At 32.7% G+C, this 21148-nt stretch overlaps 1 protein-coding gene and 1 long non-coding RNA gene across 3 annotated transcripts; both read left to right on the top strand.

Moving 5' to 3' along the window:
• The first annotated feature begins 449 nt into the window (after nucleotides 1-449).
• LOC145740135 (E3 ubiquitin-protein ligase sina-like) lies at nucleotides 450-17954 on the top strand. Of its 2 annotated transcripts, none has more exons than XM_081995509.1 (4): nucleotides 450-647; nucleotides 836-1044; nucleotides 17194-17377; nucleotides 17428-17954. In XM_081995509.1, the coding sequence occupies exons 1-4, from the start codon at nucleotides 615-617 to the stop codon at nucleotides 17830-17832; spliced, it is 831 nt and encodes a 276-aa protein (XP_081851635.1). In that variant the 5' UTR covers nucleotides 450-614; the 3' UTR covers nucleotides 17833-17954. The 2 variants fall into 2 exon arrangements, with proteins under 2 accessions (XP_081851635.1, XP_081851636.1); XM_081995510.1 differs by lacking the exon at nucleotides 450-647 and adding an exon at nucleotides 663-773.
• LOC145740158 (uncharacterized) lies at nucleotides 4184-7266 on the top strand. Its single transcript, XR_014181360.1, has 2 exons — nucleotides 4184-5799; nucleotides 5850-7266. It is a non-coding gene; the product is annotated as an uncharacterized LOC145740158 (long non-coding RNA).
• Nucleotides 17955-21148: the final 3194 nt, after the last annotated feature.

The raw sequence follows: 21148 nt of genomic DNA, 5'->3' as shown, positions 1-21148 counted from the left end.
TTGCTTACCTAGATTCAAGGATTTCCAAATTTTCTTTGATTGAGCAGTTTTTACATTAGTTTGTTGTACTTTCCAAGACAAAGGGTTCTAACCAAACTTGCTTTGGCTGGACTTTATTGGATATAAAAAGCCATATCTATACATATCTGGATCAGGAATGAAGCGTTCTTTGATTTTTCACTCACAACTTCTAATCAACTACACGAAAAAATAAATAAAAACATATTTTCTACTGCATCTCCATAGGTTTGTGTACAAAAAAAAATCCGATAACGCCGCCATTAAAAGTGACATTCTAGGCTTTCTTGTAAAGAAGGCGGTGGTTGGTTTAGTTAGAGGTACTCCGTAGATAGATTATTTACGGCAACCGGCAACACTGCACACTAATCTAATAAGTCTGGCGCCACCACTGTCGGTCAGCGAATTCAGCGATACGATTTGACTTTTGACAATTACTTTGCAACGTTTGCGTGTTTTATCTGTGTCTGTTTATTTTATTTATCAATCATTGTCGGGAGTTTACAGTGTTTAGGACCGGTTTAACTAGTTACTATTTGCAGTTGTAGACTACCTTTTTTAGGGATATTTTTAGTGGATAAGTAACCAATACAGCGATGAATCAAACCAAGAGCAAAACGTTCAAGCAGGTAGATTTTCCCCTTATTTAAATAAGCATGCATAACTAAACAATGGTTACTTTGGGCGGGGAACCCCCCAATAAAACTTTCAGATAACCTCAACAAACTTTGTTTCTTAGTTTTACTGCTAGAAAAGTAAAAACCAAGTTATTTAATTTATGTAACCTTTCAAATAAGTGGATAAATATGATTTTCAGAAAAATAAATTGGCAGTTGATCCCACTAAGTTGGTGGAGTGTCCCATTTGTTTGGATGTGATAACACCCCCAATATCGCAATGTGAAATAGGCCATCCCATGTGCAAAGTTTGTTTTGACTCCTCACATATGACTTTCTGTCCATTGTGCCATGGACCAATGTCTAACAAACGACATGTGGCTTTCGAACAACTGTTGGAGAGCTTCAGGTATAAATTTCTTAATTTTATCACAATTTGGTATGATTTAATGATCCAAAAGATTAGTTGGGTTTTGAACGTTTAGAAAGTATCAAAACAAAACCCATTATTGCAGCTTATCAATTGATTATAACAACAAAAACTGAATTAAGTACTTATAATATGAGTTATTTGGACTATTTGATTAAGTTAGTAGATTTTAATGTTGCCATCATAGAAATTTATTATACAGGGTGAACCATAAGTAATTGCTAAGATACTTACTACTACTAAAGTGATCAAAATCAGCCCAAGATGTAAGTAAAAGCCTAAATAGGCTTAGAAGACGTCATAGAAGGTGTTTTGTACAGAGCGCCCAAGTTAGGAAATTTCAAAATCGGTTAAATAGATTTTTTTTAAATGGGGCACCCTGTATTTAAGCTTTGCACCTTATTCTTCTGTCAATTCTCTTCAACTTTCATTCAGATGTCTGTCCTATGCCTACCTTTGCTAGTTTGGGTGCTATTTTCATTAAATTAAATTTTCCAGAGTGCTGTGAAACTCACTGACAGCATTTAAAAGTCAAATTTATTGTTGATTTAGCTGTTAGCTTTTTTGTAATTTTTAATAAATTAATCAGTATTTTATTATTCAATATTTTAATAAATTAAATTTTTTTCACCAGTAGACAGACCCAGCTTTATTTATTTTGCACCAAAACTGAAGGAAATGAGTAATGACATTTTAGCAATAATTGACCAAAATTAAAATCTCAACACTTTAGGAGAACTAAACGCTAAATGGTTACATTCAGAAATTTCAAAAAAATAAAACTAATTTACTATATTTTTGAAGAAAAATTATATAAATTGATTAGCTCGTCTTTATGTATTCGTTAAGTCATATTACACCTAGTATAGTAAAAAATATTTAAAGAAATACATATAAATGTGTAAAACAACAGTACACACATATTTAAGTACAACTGTCACTTATTTTTTACAATAATTACATTATTTTTTATTATTTGTTGTTAATATTTTTCATAATCATGTAACGTGATCATGGCCAACTTTGAAAGTAATATTTAAATTTATTTATTTATTTTTACGCGTTTTTTTAGGCCGTAATTCAGAAAAATTAAAATAGGCCCCAAACTAGTGAAGATAGGCATAGAGACATCTTAGTAAGTTGAAGAAAATGAAAGTATAAGAAGATGCAATGCTTAGATACAGGGTGTTCTATTTAAAAAAGTCGATTAAACACACTTTGAAATTTCCTAACTTTAGCGTTATGTACAGGGTCTCTCACTGGGGACTGACCAACCCCCCTTTTTGGGTTTCCCTGTATGTAATTAAAGAAACTGAAATAGCCATTTGATGTAGTTTAAAAAATTAGTACCACAATATTACAGCCTAGCTACAGCCAATAATGGTGTCTTTTCTAATGGATCACCCGGTATATTTAACTACTTTCAAAATGTACTCGAAATTCTGCAAATATTTTTACAAAAAGAAAAAAAAAATTAATAATTTTTCGAAATTTGTTTTTTGACAAACCTTGTATATTGATAAAAAAAAATTATAGAGAGGACCATTCATTAATTATAACTCTGCAATCATAGCCATAAACAAATGAGGGTAGAATATAAGACATGTTTCACAATTTTACAACAAACCAAAATAAAATATTAAGAAATAAAAAAATAAAATAAAATTTCTTGGTTTATTTTTGGATTCAACTTTTTAAACTACATTTCAGTTTTTTTAATTACATACAGGGAAGTCAGAAAAACGAAGTTGGCCAGTCCCCAGTGAAAGACCCTGTACAAAACACTTTGTATGATGCAATGTCTTCTAAGCCTATTTAAGCTTTTACTCCCCTTAGGCCGATTTTGATCACTTATTACAAGTAGTTTTGCAATTATTGCCGATAACAAATATTTATGTTTTGCCCCTAAATTGATTATTTTGTTAATTAAGTTGGCAACACCGCAATTTTATGCAATGCTGAAAACTGATTCAGATGCAGAATTTTACAAGGAATCCAAATTGCAATTCAAAAATAAAATGAAAAATAGGTAATTCCATTTGAAAAAATGAAGTTGATGGTAGTAACTTATTTTTGGGCCGCCCTGTATACATGCATTTACCATAAAAAAACCGCAGGGCGCAGACAGAAATAAATATCGACGTGTAGGAGCGTATTTCCAAAAAACCAAACTATTAATTTTAAATGAATTTGTTCCAACCTGCGCGTCCTCACTGTATAATTAATTGTTTACTTTTAACAGTGATTTATAACGCTTTTTTAAAGCACTAGTGCCATAAAATGCTATTTTGAATAGTTCATTAACTTGTTAAAACACTAAAAACAACACAAAAAAACACTAAAACAACACAAAAAAACACTAAAAACATACTTTTTGGTATTTCTACGAAATTGCAAGATTGAACCATATTACATGATACATCACCGTAACCAGAAAAAAGGTCGTAAATGTCAAAATCTAAAAGTCCACAAGAAAAATAAAAGGTGATGATGGTAACTCAAAACCAAAATGTCGGACCTCAAAATATAATATTGTCACGTGGTAGAAGAGGAAAAGTGGGAACGGTAAAAGTGTCATTTATTTTCAGTTATCTAATAAAATAAATTTTAACTTTAGCTGTAACTTTAGCATTAGTAATAAATTTAGTATTAACCCTAAAAAAGAAGGGTGTTTATAAAACCCCTAATTTAACCATACAGTTTTCTGAAAAGTAACCTAACTTTAATGTTATTTTTTTCAAGTTTTGCTGCCTAATGCCACATTACTGCACTAAATCAATAGCAAAATGATATTCTTTGAATTTCTGTTTAGAAATTTCATAAATAAAGCAAAAATTCAATCTTAAGAGGAAGTTTAAACATTGGAGATTTAACTTTAGTATTAGCTGTAAGAACATTTAGAATTTTATGTAAAACCAAGGTCAGCCATTACAGCTAAATTTACAGTTAAAGTTAAATTTCGTTTTATAAACCAGGCTTAATCAAATAAATTAACAAAAAAATAACTAGTTTCTAAAATTTCGGTTTTTTCGGATATCTCTGCAAGTAATCGGAATAACCAACTCTGTATCTCTCTCACCGTTTCCGAGATCTACATCATATTTACAAACAAATTTGTGAAAAACTGTAGAGCTCGAATCAGATGAGAAAAGGCCACCGCATCATCAATGACGCAGTTTTTAAAACTATTTCTTTCTCCTTCTACAGTTGCCGTCGCATTAGATATAATCAGAGGCGTCCTATTAAAATATTCCCGAAAATATATTGTTAAGCGGTCAAAAAGCCACTTGGCAACGTAGTACGGTTTTTACTTGGACACAATTAAAACAGATGCGGCAGCGGCCAGGGACATTTGGACCTTTTTATATGCTTTTACTAGCCGGCACTCTAAACGGTGTTGCCAAGTTTAAAAAAATGTAGTGGCGGACAGGGAGACTTAGGGGGTTAGGTTAGGTTCCGTTTTAGTTTGGTGTTTTGGTTGTATTGTTGATGGTCGCAGTTGAAGTTCACATAGTGTTATGAATAAAAAACGTTATTTTGTCAAAATGTCTTTCAAAAAGGTTGGAAAGAAAGGTGTTATCATATACAGCCAAGGCCGTGAAATCGTCAGTAACGTCTTACAATTTATGAAGAAAGAAGCAGAAGAAGTTTCCATTCCTTTGAAAAACTTGTTGTCTTTTATTTTCTTTATTAAAAACGACGAAAATGTTTCATTTTACTGATAAAATAATAGCACGCCACTGACTGGCTGCAACAACTTGGAAAGTAACGAGAGCAGCAATATTTAAAGCGAGACGTACAGAGATCGTGACATCATCGTTTGATGACGCCTGTGGCCTTTTCTTAGCTGATTCGAGCTCTATATGATTGCCACTATAATTATTGTATTAGGTTTGTTTTTTAGCTTTTTTAATTGCATTTTAAAAATATGAAAAATTTCTGTTTAAATAGGAACATTTGTTTATAATTGCAATGACCGAGGCAATGACAGATGCCTCATTGTTAGACTATTTAGCGCTGTTTTTAAATTAACGAGAAATCAATAATTCCAAATTAAATTCACAATGCAGGGTGTTTCAGGTTTTAATACGCACACTTAAACCGCGAATTCTACGTCTATAGTTTGCTATATTAACTATATTCCAAAAATGCTGTGTTAAAGAATTACAGGGTGTTTTTTACAAAACAAAGTTACAATTACAAAGTTTTTTTTCCAGTTTTTGCTTTATAGTTCTTACAGTTTTTGAGATATTTAGCTCAAGTGGCGTAATTGAAATAGTATATTACATACTCAGGTGGAACGTGTTCGAAGTGAACGTTACGTGACGAAGTGAAGGTGAACTTTATCTCGAGACAGAAATTAAACTTTTGACCGTGCTTTGTATACTATTTTATTTTAAACCATTTATCAGAATCTTATCAAACTTTTAATAAATGATTCAGTTGAAATATTGATCGTTAATAGTCTCTAACAATAAGATAATGTAAGTACGAGTAGTTATGACTTCAACCATCATAAATGACTGATTATTGATTTACAATCTTTACAACGTACTTATTGTGCTATTGTGTCAATATTTTAGGCTAAAACCTTTCTTAAAGTGCTTTTAACATGGAGATTTCTGAAGACGCAGATGTTACTTGTCAGCACCTGAGCTGCCAGCTGTTGAAGAGGTCGCGGAAAAAAGTCTCTTTTTTCTTTGTTTATTGGGTCTTCTGTCTCACACAAAAAAGGTTTGTTGGGAAAATAGAATTTCGCACTATTTTCAACTACATTAACCTAGTCGTCCCAACACAAGACCACTGACTTAGGCTCGGTCTTGATACCTAAAAACGCTGACGTTTCGGTGGAAAATCTACCACCGTCTTCAGAGAATCTAAAAAGAACACAACGGCAGAAAACAGAAAGCAACAACTTAATAAATATTAAACCTGATAATGTTCAATTTGGAACTCCGAGAAGGGTTTTGTCAATGAAAATTGACATAAATTTTGACTTTTGTCATTCCATTAGGAAAGGTTATCTATTGTTGTAGTGAAAGGTGGGTTTTTTAATGAAAACAAAATTACAAGAGATTTCAGTTTTGTTTGATATGACCAAGTGTTATCTCCTCCTCTAGAATATTTAACCAAGTTTGGTCAATATTAATAGAGGATGTCGCAACACAGGAGTCATGGTTTAACCTGATATATGCACTTTCTTTTATTTTACGTCTTTTTGAAAAAGTTTCTTTGTCTATGATACTACATTCATTATGATCATTATCAAACGCGTGTTGGCATATATTAGATTTGTGAAAGTCTCCAGTTCTTAAATAATTTTAGTGTTCTTTAATTCGTTTTTGTAAAGGTCTGGAGGTTTCACCTATACAGTGCGTTTTTTTTAACGCGCAACATAGGAAACGTGTTAAATTTTTAAGCCCATGTTAGACCATGTTATTTTGGAACTGCAGGTCTAAAACTTGACGGGTGTGTCTTTAGTACCCTGAAGCTTAAGTAAGTTTACCAATTTGGTCTAAAAAGTGATTAAAAACTGGCAAAAAAATCATTTTTTTTCTAAAAGATTTTATCGTTTCGTACTCCCTGTATGCATTGTTGTTCTTTTTTGTTTTTGACATCGGCAGGGCAAGTAGCAGGTAGAGTGACATATTTTGACTGCATCATGGCCCGACATCTTTTGAACGTCAAAAGGGCATTTTATGATTGTTTGGAATACTGTTTGGCTTCAAACGGAGGTCACTGAACAATTCACTTATAAAAATACCTCTTTTGTTCTTAACTTTCTTGATATAAAGTTAATGATCACCCTGTTTTACTTTCTACGCCAAATTTACCTGCTACCTGCCGTGCCAGTATCAAAAACAACAAGTACCTATCATACATACAGGGAGTATGAAAAGATAGATTCTTTTCGAAAAATAGTTATTTGTAGGCCGTGAAATGGTATTTCTTCGGCCGAAAGAAAGTTTGGCGTCCGAGGCCGTCTTACGGCCGAGGACAACAATCTTGATGACGAAAAAATTATTTCACGGCCGAGGTGTACACAACATTTTTGTTCAAACGATATTTATTTAGAAATTCTTAATTTTTGATGAATAAAATGAGAAGGGTCTAGCAATCACGGTGACGTTTATCGTTAAGTTTGCTGGTTATGCATTGTTAATGTGACGTTAAATAATAGACTGACTCTTGTCAGAAATATTTTCCATTTTTTCATTTACGCAAAAATGAAATTGGGAGACGAAGATTGCTGTACTGATGTAGAAGGGTGTACTGCTGTAATTGGTGCACACAGTGGTCACATAGAGAAATCGTAACCAGCAAGCAATAATAAGCGTAGACGGTGACATAGTGATTGTTAATTTACTTTTTCCCTGTATTGTTTTTTTAGACGTAGGGCCGTAAAAGTGCATTTTACGGCCGCTAAACTGTACGTGAAGTGAGTACTTCACGTCCGTTTGAACAAAAAGATGATTTTTAAAAAGAAGTTTTAATCACTTTTTAGGCCCAATTGGTAAATTTACTTAAGCTTCAGGGTACGAAACAGCCCCGTCACGTTTTATACTTGTAGTTCCAAAATAACATGGTCTGACATGTGCTTAATAATTTTACACGTGAAATCCTATGTTGCGCGTTAAAAAAAACGCACTGTATAAAATTGATTGCAATCGCAAGGAATTTTATACCAGGTGTCCAAGAGCACCCTGGACATAGGAGATTAACATGGGAAAACGGTTTTGTTTTTTTTGTGCCTGTACGGTTGATTTGATTGAAAAATCGTATTAATGAAAGTTGTAGTACCTATCATGGACACTTGTTCGTGTTTTACGACGAAAGGGCTCAAGTTACAGATCTGAAAAAAATACAGATGTCCAGGGTGCTCTTGGACACCTGGTATATCACGTTTCTTGTAGATTAATTTTCATTGTGAGGTTTTGTTTTAGTTACGTGTGATCTTAATGTGTTTTGAGTTCTAAATATTGTTCTGATGTCATATTTTTTAGCTATTCGTTTGATTTTGTCAGAAATACCTGGTTTGTAAAAGGTAAAATTTGATTTTGATTTCCAGATGGTTTTGGATGTTCTAAATCCCTAAAACATTTATTAATAAATGTTTCAGGATAGTCATTTTCTTTTAAAACATTTTTAATTAATTTTAATTTTTTAACAGTTTTTCTTTATTAAATTGTTCATTATTGCAAATAATTTTGGCTCTATCAAATAAACTTTTTACAATACCTTTTTTTACCATTATTGGATGATTCGATTTGTAGTTTAAATATCTATTTGTGTGGGTTGGTGTTAGAAATTGGTTGAGATGATCATTATTGAATGGATATATTGAGAAAACATCATCAATATATCTCCACCAAATTGTTGGTTTATAATTAAAATTATTAATGTTATTTTCTTCGAAATGTTCCATAAAAATATTACTTAATATTGGAAACAATGGACAACCCATTGCCATTCCAGAGTTTTGTTGGCAATAATCATCTCCATATTGTAAGAATGTTGTTTTAACACAAATTGTTAAAAGTTCTAAAATAGTGTTTAGGCTTAAGCTTGTACGTTGCCCAAGACTTGAATCATTTTGCAATTTAGATCTAACAATTAAAAGAGTTTTGTCAACCGGGACGTTTCTGAATAAACTTACATCAAAACCAGAATATGATTTGGATTAATGTCGATATGTTTGAGTTTTTCAAGAAAGTGAGCAGAGTTTTTTATGTAAGAATCTGTGTTACCTACTAAAGGATTTAAAATGTTATTATACATACTCACATAATTATACTACTCATAATTGGCCTTAATGGCATGTTGTTTTTATGAATTTTAGGAACACCATAAAATGTGGTGTTTTGCTGTTATGTGGCGTAAGATTACGCCTCTCAAGATCAGAAAATTGATCTCGATGTTTTTTTAAAGTAGTGTAAATTTGCCTTTCAATTTTTTCTGTCGGGTATTTATTTAGTTTTGTGTAATTATTTTCATTTAAAAGAGTCATGACTTTGTTGTGGTATGTAATACAGTCCATTATGACTGTAGAGTTACCTTTGTCTGCTGGAAGTATTTTTATGCTGTTGTCTTTTTTAAGAGAGTATAATGCTTGTTCAGGTTTGGATAGGTTTGTTTGATTTTGTGTTTTTTTTTTTTTTGTTTAGCTAAGTTTTGATCTTATTTTAAATTCTTGTTGATATTGTTCTGGCAAATTTTGAGTTGTCTCTTCAATTACAGAAATAATATCAAGTTTGGGAATGTGTTGTGGTGTAATGGCAAAGTTTAAACCTTTTGAAAGAACAAGTTTTTCGCTATCAGATAAATTTTTGCTAGAAACATTTATTACAGTTCTTTGTTGAAGATTATTGATATGATTGTGACTATTTATGTTGTTTATGTATTTTTTCTTCCATTAAATTATTAAATTTATTGATATGAATTTGTTTTTGGTTATTACAATTTATATGATATCTATTCAGAATACAGTGCCACATATGATTAAAATAATTAAATGAGCCCAACTAGCAAACTTGTTTTAAAATTGGAAGTTTTGGTGACAAAAATATTTTATTACCATTATGTAAAAGTTTTCCTGTGATTTATATATTTTATAAAAGGTTCACCTGGAACTAAATTGTGTTGGCTTAAAATCTACATTATAAAATTATTACCATCACATTTCCATGACAAATATTATGGTTATCTAATAAAACTATTATTATAAAATCGCAAAAGGACTTATAGCTACTTTACTTGCACCACTATAAAACATTTCAGCTAACTTTCTCGAAATTGTTGCAATAATATTTTATAAAGGACATTGTGTGATTGTCTAACTTTGCTATACAATTATTTTATAATTTATCTCGACGTTTTTATAGAATTATTTTATTTGGCAGTCGTTTAGTATAGTTTCATAACTGTTTCATTGTTGTTTTATAAGCGTGTTGTGTTGTTAACTTGACATTGCTTTAAAATTATTTTATACGTATTTTATTTGCCGCTTTAATTAAAATATTCTATTAAGATGTTCACTATAACAATTTTTCTGAAGGTTATTGTACACTAAAATGTGGTTATGTTAAATAAATTATTTTGTATTTGTGTAAATAATTTATAGCTGAACACAATTTATCTTAGTAAGTACGTGGTAAAAAATATAATATATAAAATTAAAATGATATACTTTATTATGAATTATAGCTGAAAATGAAACATCAAAAATCAAACTGGAAAAAAATTAAAAAAAGTGGAGCGTTTCGCAGAAAAGTAAAACTGCGTTATGAAAGTATTATGCATAATAAAAGCTTTTATTTTGCAAGGAAGAATAGCACTCAAGGGATTGCAGTAGCTGATAATAGTGATAATGAAGCACTTCCATCTTGCAGTGCCCAAATATTTGAAAAAAATAATAATTATATGGTATGTTTACACTTTATTCAGACAAATTTAGAGGTTAGGTTTATCGTTTGGCGGGTTTTTTTAGTTGCCTATGCCTAACATTTTAAAACCAAATTACGACACTTTTGTCGTGTAGAGCTACCTGAACTCCGTTATAAAATAAATCTCCCTCCATTTATTTTTATTAAGATTGCTTTAACACATTCTCAAGACTTCGTACTCCTAGGTTATGTTGTATTATTATTACTGTTTTTTCTATAAAACAGAGTAATAGGCCGAACAGGGCCGTATCCAGTGTTCTCGTATCGCCATCTCAAAACTTTCAAATATGAAAAAAAGCAAACAAAAATAAGATTACGATATGAAATTGATGGCAGGCAAATATTTTGAATATGCCGTTTGCTTTTTATTTTTACTATTACAATTACAGCTGCTTTATGCAATGGGAAAATGCTTTTTATTATACTTCTTTGAAAAACCTCTATATTTTCATCTCTGTTAGGACAACGCGTTTTTCTGTGCGCCCGCACGGATTTTTTTTTCGCTGAATTAAAATGCTGAGTAAAATGGCTTTAAAATAGAAACGTACAGCACAATATATTAAATTTAAGACAATTTATAAGCCGACAAATATTTAGCACAAACCTGCATTATCATTTAATATGTAAATGCTGGAATATTTTTTGGATATATTTCCGAAGTATTTTTTGAATTTTTATAGACATTGCCTGACAGTGATAACTTACCACAACTAAATCACCTTTGAACTACTTTAAACAAGTCATAGAAATGATCAATTAGATGTCAGTCATTCCCAACAATTATATTAAAATATACTCAGGAGCTAACTCCGATATTCCAGAATACATCTTAAAACAAGTGGCACAGTCAAACGCAAATTTACTGCCAGAGAATTCTAGGGCAAAATATGAACAAGAATATCATTTTTAAGTCTTTTTTTCTTAAGTCTGGTTTTTATGCCTTCGTTTTTAAAGAAGTATAATGAAAATTATCCTTCATAATTAGTCCAAAAATAGGTTTTCCGTGCTTTGCGTGACTTCCGGTGTTCGGCTTCGCCTCACATCTGAATTGGTCATACGTGAACGGAAAAACCCTTATTTTTGTACTCCTAATGAAATACAGTGCGTTTTTTTTAACGCGCAACATAGGATTTCACGTGTTAAATTTTTAAGCCCATGTTAGACCATGTAATTTTGGAACTACAAGTATTAAACTTGACGGGTGGCTATTTCGTACCCTGAAGCTTAAGTAAATTTACCAATTCGGCCTAAAAAGTGTTAAAAAACTTGCAAAAAATCATCTTTTTTCGAAAAGGTTTTATCGTTTCATACTCCCTGTATGCATTGTTGTTCTTTGTTGTGTTTGATACTGGCACGGCAGGTAGCAGGTAAAATTTGGCGTAGAAAGTAAAACAGGGTGATCATTAACTTTATATCAAGAAAGTTAAGAACAAAAGAAGTATTTTTATAAGTGAATTGTTCAAATTGACCTCCGTTTGAAGCTAAACAGTATATTCCAAACAATCATAAAATGCCCTTTTGGCGTTCAAAAGATGTCTGGTCGTGATGCAGTCAAAATAAGTCACTTTACCTGCTACCTGCCCTGCCAGTATTAAAAACAACAAGGAACAACAATGCATACAATGCATATAGTTTTAAATAACTTTTTAGACCAAATTGGTAAACTTACTTAAGCTTCAGGGTACTAAAGACACACCCGTCAAGTTTTATACTTGTAGTTCCAAATTAACATGGTCTAACATGGGCTTAAAAATTTAACACGTAAAATCCTATGTTGCGCGTTAAAAAAAACGCACTGTATACTATTTTGTAATTGAAAATGTACTTTACCGCACGATTGTTCATGGCGGATTTTCTTTTTTATTTGCAAAGTCAATTCGTTAAGATTCGCAATTTCCATCGCCAATGACATTGAAAAAGCAAGATATTGCAATTGAAAAAAAGCGAGTGCCAGACCTGCGTTATGGGTTCTGCTTCTCTGTTCTGTGACATCTTTGTTTTATTATCATTTTATAAATGTTGCTTGTTTACTAATTTGTCACAGAAAAGCTACGTTGTGTGCATAACTGTTTTATAAAATGGAGCCATTTTGTTTTAATAGTTTAAGGGGTTATAAATAAAAAATATTAAATAAAAGTAATAAACACACATGGTTTCTACTGTTTTTGAAGATGAAACGATAACTTATTAAGAAAGTGTTGATAAAATTATTATCACTTATTTTTTGTTGAAAAATAAATTTAAAAACCTAACCTCTAATTTTACAATATTACTAAGAAAATTATTAAACTAACATTGTCGTGAGGCCCGATAAAAATCTGTCACAAACATAATATATGATTCACAGAAAAATTTCGTTCGCACTATAAAAGAGGGTAAGCACTACGCGAAAGCACTCACATCATGAGTTGAGAGTTTAACAGTATGGCGTCTGTTTGTAAAACGGACCTGGTCCCCATCTTGGCTTCCATGTTCGTGATTCCTTTTAGTAGATAAACAGAAAGCGTTTATAATGCAAAAATTATTTTGCAGCTATCTTAATACATTTTAAAAACAAAACCGTTTCATTAAAGTAAATTCACTACACACATCGGTTTTATAACGACTGTCAAATAAACTTGTATAAAACTGTTAAAAAGCAATTACATTATTGTTTTAGAGTTCCTGCTGTATAGCAGTGGCTGTGGAAACTATAAAAACTGTTCTATAGAAGTCGCAGTTATTTTATAAGCTATTTGGAGTTAATTTTGCAGCTTTTATTCAATCACAATGTTTTATAAGGTGGTGCCAATTTTGCGTTTATAAGTATCGAGTAGTTGTTTTTAAAATGTTCATAAGCTTATGCTGTTTTATAAGAAAACGTTGCCGCAATTCTAATAAAACAAAAAATTGCTAGTTGGGAGACTTTTGACTGAAGGTCATGTTATTTTCAACTTAGTTGAAAATAGTGCGAAATTCCATTTTCCCAACAAACCTTTTTTGTGTGAGACAGAAGACCCAATAAACAAAGAAAAAATGAGTAACTCGTCTCAACAAACATAAAGAACATATCTCCAAAAAAGTCTCTTAATTGTAAAAAGTAAGCTCAGATATGACCAAAAGCATATTGACATTCAAGTGGATGGAAAGTTTCCACCTGGTTGAAAATTTTCATCTTTCCACCTGGTTAAAGCTTGTCGCCCATTAGACCGTCACGGCACGTTCCGGACCGTGCCGTCAAAAAGACGGATAGGATCGAAACCATAAAAATAAATCGATCTCCGCTCACTTGTACAGAAAAACGGAGCCATATCAGTATATGGCACCGTCCGTTGACGGACAGCAACGGGCAGTGCCTTGACGGACTAATGGGCGACAAGCTTTACACAAAAGAAACAACGTTATTACATATATGGTTGAAAATAATCGATAGTTGCATATTTGTTTCCCAAGTGACACTCATGGCACAGTTACTCTGCATATCACCATAATTTATTGCATTTAGTATGTCAAATATTACAAATTTTGTTTTTTTAAACTATGAAATTTGTTGGTCCTGTTCAACATAAACATTCTATTTTCTGTAAAAAAAAACCGTTTGGAGTAGAGTAATTGAAACACCAAAAATTTTGTGGTTTTACTTTAAATACCTATTAAAACATTAAAATTATATTTCAGAAGTGCTTTTACGGATATTCAATTCTTAATCATTTATAAGCCCCACATTTTTTTCAAGGTATTTAGTCAATTTTTCTTTAAAAAAATTATAAAAATCAACGTTTCTATTATTCAAAATAAAGCGCGTCAGGAATATAGGAGGATCAATATTTTAAAAAATATGCAGTGGGATCAAAATTAACGGAGTTAGCTATATAAAAATAAAATATAAAAATTCACCTTGCACTACTACACTCTGTACTGTGTATCACAAACTAACCTCTGTAATATGAAATCTCAATCCTCCTCCTCCTAAGCCTTAAAATACGGGCAGTTATACAGGGTGTCCAGTAAGCACATGATCAAAAGGGTACTGTGACATTCTTTAGATCGAAAGGTGACTATTTGGCGTAATTGTCATTAGAAAAAAGTGTATGATTCAAGTGCTATTGATGGTCAAAGTTCTTGAAAAAAAATTTATTTTCAGAAATATTTGGAGAACGTTTCGATGGATTTTATTAAAACTTGCTGTGGACTTGCCTCTAAGTAAGGCTCATGGTTTGATGAAACAACCACGTCCATTTGCCTTTGGCAAGTGCTAAGTTCTTCAGTGACTGGGTACACAAATTACCAGAACTTTTTATTTAATCGTTAACGTTAATTTTTTATTATTTAATCTGATGTGTTGGTCCTTTTTCAAGGCTTTACTACTCTTCGTAAAATCTTCTAGCATTCATAATTCTTCCGCAAAATATGTTTTTTGTGTCCCTCTGCTACTTACCATTTTACACATTTTTATTGCAAATAACGTAGCCACCAGTTAATTTGATAACTACAAACTAACTATCAAAGTTTTGACGTTGGTAAAAAAAACAAAATATAATTTTCTATTGAAACTACCAGCCAGACCTCAAAAGCAGAACATTCTTAAAAAAATAGAAATTACAACAAATGTTTGATATGCCCACCATTTTCTCGGATGCATAGCTGGATTTTTCGAATGAGATTGAATTGAACCTTCCTCAACATTTCTGTATCATCCCTAATTACGTTCGCCTGCACCCTACGTATTAACTCTTCCTCGCACCCCATAAAAAAAATCTAATGGTGTTAAGTCGGGGGACCTAGGGGGCCATTCGCTAGGAACATCTTTCCCTCTCCTTCCGATCCAATTGTGTGGGAAAGTGTTGTTTAAATGTGCAGTTACATTTCTGTTAATGTGTGGACTGTAAGAACCCAGAAGAATGTCTCCGATGATACCGGCCCACACATTTATGCGGAATTCCAGCTAAAAGTGGTTAATACGCCTCACATGAGGGACTTCTTCTGCGTAATGATGGAAATTATGTGAATTAAAAACACCACTTCTAGTAAATCCAGCTTCATCAGTGAATAAAATTTTGCTGGTAAAATTTGGGTAACGTGCCCGCGCATCATCAATAAAGTGACAAAACCGAAGTCTTCTGTCAAAATCGGGTGGTAGAAGCTTGTGAACAGGCGTTGCTTGATATGGATAAAGGAGTTGCCGTCTTGTGATGCAATTAACTGTACTTTTTGGTACGCCAAATTCCAGTGCTAAACGGCGACTACTAATATTTGGGTCTTCAGCGACCCTGTTTAAAATGTCCTCTTCAGCAGCAGCATTACGAACTTGAGGACGACCCACACGGTGAACGGCTCTAACACCAAATTGCCCTGTCTCCCGTAAACTTCTTTCAATGCTTGCAAATATCCGGTAATCTGGAACTCGTCGATTTGGATATCGCGCAGCGTAGACAAAAATGGTAAATAGCGGGGGACACAAAAAACATTTTTTGCGGAAGAACTATGAATGCTAGAAGATTTTTCACCAAGAGTAGTAAAACCTTGAAAAAGGACCAATACATCAGATTAAATAATAAAAAAATTAATTTTAACGACGAAATAAAGAATTCTGGTAATTTTTTAACCCAATCACTGAAGAACTTAGCACTTGCCAAAGGCAAATGGACGTGGTTGTTTCATCAAACCATGAGCCTTACTTAGAGACAAGTCCACAGCAAGTTTCATTAAAATCAATCGAAACATTCTCCAAATATTTCCGAAAATAGATTTCTTATCAAGAACTTTGACCATCAATAGCATTGGAACCATACACTTTTTTCTAATGACAATTACGTCAAAACGTCACCTTTCTATCTAAAGAATGTCACAGTATCCTTTTGATCATGTGCTTACTGGACATCCTGTATGTATAACCCATACAAAAACAAGTGAAATGCAGATGCTGAAACCACTAGGTTCCTACTTGTGGCACCGTCGTGGTATTATCATATATTTTGGCTAAATAGACAAATAACAATAAACGTTTGCTGAACGTAACATTCTAGAACTTTCCAGAGTGCAGTATTTGCACATTCTAATGTTGCGGAAAGATCTACCTTATCTCTTAATGGTCGTATTGAATTTTGAAACGTGTTTCTTGGGAGCAACATCCACTATTTTTTTTTTTAAAGGATCGCTAACAATTTCAGGCATTTTTTATGATCTTCCAAAAATTGTATCAGTTGCTAAGGTATAACCAATATTTATTCAGTCAGTTTCAAGCTATCTGAGTTTAAACTCTCTCTGAGCAAAGAACAATATTTCGGTTTCGTTATTGACTAAAGCACCTAATTATATCTAATTAGACGGATAGGGATGAGTGATACTTACTTACAAGGAAATACGTACGTAGGAAGTAGGAAGTCTGAAAAAAACTTATTTTTTGAAGCCCTATTCGCAGGTGAAAGGAATGCACCAACTTTGGAATCACCCTGTATAGTCAGTGACTATTTTTCTTGAGAAACGTTCCCTTTTTTTGACCCAAGAGTAGAAGTACATAGAGGAATATTCTATCTAGAACGTTCTACTCTATTATCATCAAAAATTGATGTTTTGGTGATGTTGATACAAATAAGCGTAAGACATCAAGTTTAAGTACCGCCTTTGTTATCTCATATTCCCTACTCCAACAACATATCCAATTAACTTTATCGCATAAAATTACATTCTCTTCATTGATTTTTAGTAACACTTTGCAAATATCCTGTCGATATAGCCATAAAGGGTGTAAGTTTGACATTAAGCCCGGTGAAAAGGAAGTCCATGAACGAGACTGTAAATTTCGCAACTTTATTTGTGAAGGTAAAATTTTTGCGGGTTGGAAATGTGATTGGGTAGGAAGCTATGATGATTTGGAAAATCATTTTAAGGTAAGTTTGAAATAACGTAAAACTTAATTTCAGTGATCTTGCTTTTTCAGCAAGCTCATAAAGGGAACCCATATATGCAATACAAAACAGAGGCTACATCAAACATTAGCTTTACATCAAATTTCAAAGACATACAGTTAATTTCTTTTTTTAATGGCCAAGCTTTCTTTTATTACAAACACTTCGTTGATGTTCAAAAAGAGAAATTGTATTGGGCATTTCAGTATGTGGGTCTCAAATCTACTGCCGAACATTACTTCTATGAATTTGAGGTGCACAAAGGTCCAATCAGAAAGCTAAAAGTTTCTGAAGTGTGTCATAATGACACCACAAAGATTGAAGATATTTTTAACTCTGAAAAGTGTGTGGTAATGACTTTTGCAACAGTAAAAACTTTTTTAAATGATGAAGGGGAATTACCATTTAGGTTCAGGATTCTAAGGGTTAAAAAGTAAGTGCATAAAAGATTGCAGCAATTTTGTTTTGTTTTTGCGACGAGGATTTAATCTTATCCTTTCATTTATTATGTTTATATGTTATGTTTAGAGTTTGATATTTTACGTAACATGTATCTGAATGTATCATTAAGTTGTACTCTCGGTTGTACTATATTGTAATAGTACCTTTGTTCTAACTTTTATGTTATGGACAGAAAATAGATGTATTACTTAATGTTAAAAAATGTTGTCTATTATTCAATCCAGTCCGGTCTGGGCGCATGCACTGTTACCTGTTTTATGTCTGAATGTTTGATTTTGTCTTAACGGTAGAATCGCAACAAGAAAATAATGAAACGAGACAAAACATCAATTGGATTTTGTTAGACAGGTTTGAAACAAAAATTTTAGTAAGGAATACGGCTGTAAGGAATACATATTTTCGTGGCTTCAACATGGATTGAAGATAAAGCAAAACGGTTTACATGTTCCTATCTTACTTTTTTGAGATATAGGTTATGATGGTATTTTAGATTTAGATTAAAAAAAAAACAAACAAATAGATACCCTAAAAGTTTTTTGAAAATATTGAAAATCCATTGTAAGATAGATCTCAAAAATATAAGATGGGAACAAACTACATAACTCAATTGCATTTTCAGAAAGCTTTTCAAACATCTACTTTAATCCTAACTTTAACGACCAAAACTGGACCTTTGTAAATAACTTTTACAATTACTTTGACAACCAAACAGACAACACATTTCCATTAATCTCCAACGATGAATACGAAGATGCAGTTGCTCATCTAAGAAACACTGCACCTGGTATAGACAAAGTTTAAAAAGTAAACTTTTGAAAAACTTAACTCATCCAGAAACACACAAAACTATACTTGACTTACTTAACAATTACATCCAATCAAATATCATCCCTGCTGTCCAGTTCGGTTTTCAACTTGGAACATACCGCACGTCAGTTTCGTGAGTGTCATTTTTTGCCACTAAGAAACCACGTTTCTTGAAACGGTGTTCAGGGAAATTTTAAGTTGACGACCGAATTCCGCAGCCGGTCGAGTGGAGATGGTGGGACCTCTAAGTGGAAACATCGATTCCTAAAAGTCTATGGGGAATTGTCTTGTGCGGTGCACTTCCAAGAGGCGGAAAGGGTGAAAACCTAGGAGAATACCACGTGGATGTGACAGTGACGGTTATAGTTTCCACGAGGAATGACTATATCTTTGCCCGACTATCTGAGCCTCTCTCGTAAAGAGCTGGCAAAATACCCCTAGGTGGTAGTGCCAAAAAAACCCAGTAACAACAACAACCATCCCTGATGTCTGGAAAACTGGCATACTAATACCCATACCTAAAAGTGGACTAGACAATACACAAACACACAACTTTAGACCCATTACGCTACTACCAGTTCTAAGTAAAGTACTCGAAATAATTATTAAAAACCACAGACAGTACAAGCCTTCATATCAACTTGGTTTTAAACCAAAACACTCGACTATACACCCACTTTTCATTTTAACTAACAAACACCTCGACGGCAATAAATCCGCATGTTTATTTATGGATATTAACAAAGCTTTCAACAATGTCTGGTACAAAGGACTTTTATACAAACTACATAAACTTAACACTCCTCAATACTTAGTTTATACAATAACCTACTGGAAAATAGGCGGCTGCAAGTTCGAGACAACACTCTGTCCTTCCCTTTCTCTACAACATATACTGTCACGACATATACAACCACAATAAGCAAGACAAAAATCAAATTGACAAAACTGCTTACATCTTACAATACGCGGATGACACTGCATTTATTGTGCACGACAAAACTACCTCGAGAGCGGTATCAAAACTACAATCATTGACTGACAATACTTTGACATGGTTCTACAGATGAAGACTAACGCCAAATGCCACCAAGAACCAACTTTTATTGCTTAACCACCAAATCAAAGACAACTCTCCAGCTGTAACCGCAGACGAACACAGAACTGAACCAAAACATGATGTTAAATACTTACGAGTAACGCTAGACTAAAAACTAATTTTCACGAAAGACTTAGAAAATGTGAGGACAGAGATTATTAAAAGAATAAAACATTTTAGAGTACTAATATATAAAAACAAAGAAATTAGTACAAAAACGGCAACAAAAATCTACAAATCCATCTGCAGTTCACTCCTGGACTACGTGTCTACTGTATACTCAGAGGCAACGCTACCCACAAAACTAAAAGATATACACAGACTATGAAAGAAATTGCTCTAAGACTGATAACTAAAATAAAACATCCTGAAAACCCACTACATAACCCATCTAACCAGCTCCTCTACGAAAGTACAAACATGACTAAAATAACTGACAGACTCATACAACTACAAACCAAATGGAAAAATAATCCATACAATGGGACTATTATAAACCCACTCTGCATAACAAGACCAACTAGACAATCTCGTTATCTCTTTCCTTCTTACACTTTACTAGAACATTTCAACTAGAATGACTTTTTTTGTCTATGTAACATACATATCAACTAGATGTAAGAAAAACTTAAGCTTAAAATTTTATATTGTATCTAAATAATAGACAGAAAGACCAATAGGTCGATAGCCTTTTTTGATGAAAATAATAGTATATTATAAACCTAGGGACTAAAGTGGTTCTTTTAATCCCGCGGCGAAAGGTTTGAAAATTTGTTTTTCAATTGAAAATGTTTTTGAACTACTTGAGAGCATTTGGAAGGTTTTTGGACTGTTTAAACAGCATATTGAAGGTTCTGGAATGCTTTAGAGGCATTTTCACAAAATTTTTTGGAAGCTTCTAAACTGCTTTAATATCTTCTGGGAGCTTCTAGACTAGTTGAAAAGCATTTGGAATCTTTTAGACTGCAAATAATTTTGGAAGCTTCTGGACTATTTTGAAAGACTTCTGGCTGCTTTCGAAACATTTTGGAGTTTCTGTAGTGTTTTGAAATCTTTTTAGACTTCTTTAGGAGCATTGAAGGTTCTGGACTGCTTTTAAGACATGTGAATTTGAACTTTTGGAAGTTTTTAAACTGCTCTAGAAGCATACGGAAGCTTTTAGACTGCCTTGAAATTTTTTGAGAGCTTCTAGACTACTTGAAGATTATTTGGAAGCCTTTAGAGTGTTCTAAAAGCTTTTGGAAGCCTCTAGACTATTTTGAAAGCCTTTAGACTGCTTGAGAAGCATTTTGGAGTTTCTGTAGTGTTTTAAAATCTTTTAGACTACTTTAGGAGCATTTGGAAGGTGATTGGACAGTTTAAAAAGCCTTGAAGGTTCTGGACTG

The sequence above is a fragment of the Ips typographus genome, linkage group LG1 (assembly GCF_016097725.1).
Source record: "Ips typographus isolate SLU linkage group LG1, UJ_Ityp_2.0, whole genome shotgun sequence".
Taxonomy (NCBI): Eukaryota; Metazoa; Arthropoda; class Insecta; order Coleoptera; family Curculionidae; genus Ips; species Ips typographus.
This window is presented reverse-complemented; position numbering and strand designations above follow the sequence as displayed.